General features: G+C 62.2%; 1 protein-coding gene across 1 annotated transcript in view; it reads right to left on the reverse strand.

The window, feature by feature from the left end:
• The window catches only part of LOC103611336 (fas-binding factor 1 homolog), a 6,429-nt gene extending 6,104 nt beyond the window's left edge, over nucleotides 1–325 (reverse strand). Inside the window, exon 1 of the mRNA XM_017727962.1 lies at nucleotides 265–325. Coding sequence (XP_017583451.1) covers nucleotides 265–325 — 61 coding nt within the window. The remainder of the gene's footprint in view (nucleotides 1–264) is intronic.
• Nucleotides 326–897: the final 572 nt, after the last annotated feature.

Genomic DNA, 897 nt, shown 5'->3' on the forward strand with positions numbered 1-897 from the left:
AGCTTCTCCAGGGGGTCCCCGGGGCCTGGGAATTCCCCGGAGGAACGGGAGAAGGGAGGGACAATCAGAGATCCCAGCGGGACCAAGGGGGTTTCATGGAGAGGCTCTGGGAACAGGGAATGGGGTCTGATCCCGTGGGAATGGGGTCTGAGGGGAACAGGGAATGGGCTCTGATCCCATGGGAATGGCTCTGAGGGGAACAGGGAATGGGGTCTGATCCCGTGGGAATGTCCCCACGGAAAAGCAAAGCAGAATTCCCGGTACCTTTTTTGGGATCCAGCACCTTCCCGGCGCCTTTCCCCGGCCTGGACCCGGCTCTGGCCATTCCCAGGAGTTCTGCATCCAGCTCATCCAGCTCATCCAGCTCCTGAGGAGGGGGCAGCTCCTGCCCTCACCTGCACCTCAGCTGGGATTCCCAAAAACCTTGGGAATTCTGCCCCGGCTCACCTCTGTGGGGTCTGATCCCGTGGGAATGGCTCCACAGGGAACCGGGAATGGGATCTGATCCCATGGGAATGGCTCTGAGGGGAACAGGGAATGGGGTCTGATCCCGTGGGAATGTCCCCACGGAAAAGCAAAGCAGAATTCCCGGTACCGTTTTTGGGATCCAGCACCTTCCCGGCGCCTTTCCCCGGCCTGGACCCGGCTCTGGCCATTCCCAGGAGTTCTGCATCCAGCTCATCCAGCTCATCCAGCTCATCCAGCTCCTGAGGAGGGGGCAGCTCCTGCCCTCACCTGCACCTCAGCTGGGATTCCCAAAAACCTTGGGAATTCTGCCCCGGCTCACCTCTGCCGCTTCCGCATCCTCCTCAGGGAACTTCCCGCTCTCCGTGGGGAATTTGCCTCTGGAACGCTGAGCCGGGGCCCCCCTGAGGCACAGCCCCGGCCGGGGGCGTG

Source organism: Corvus brachyrhynchos, unplaced genomic scaffold (assembly GCF_000691975.1).
Source record: "Corvus brachyrhynchos isolate BGI_N302 unplaced genomic scaffold, ASM69197v1 scaffold1282, whole genome shotgun sequence".
Taxonomy (NCBI): Eukaryota; Metazoa; Chordata; class Aves; order Passeriformes; family Corvidae; genus Corvus; species Corvus brachyrhynchos.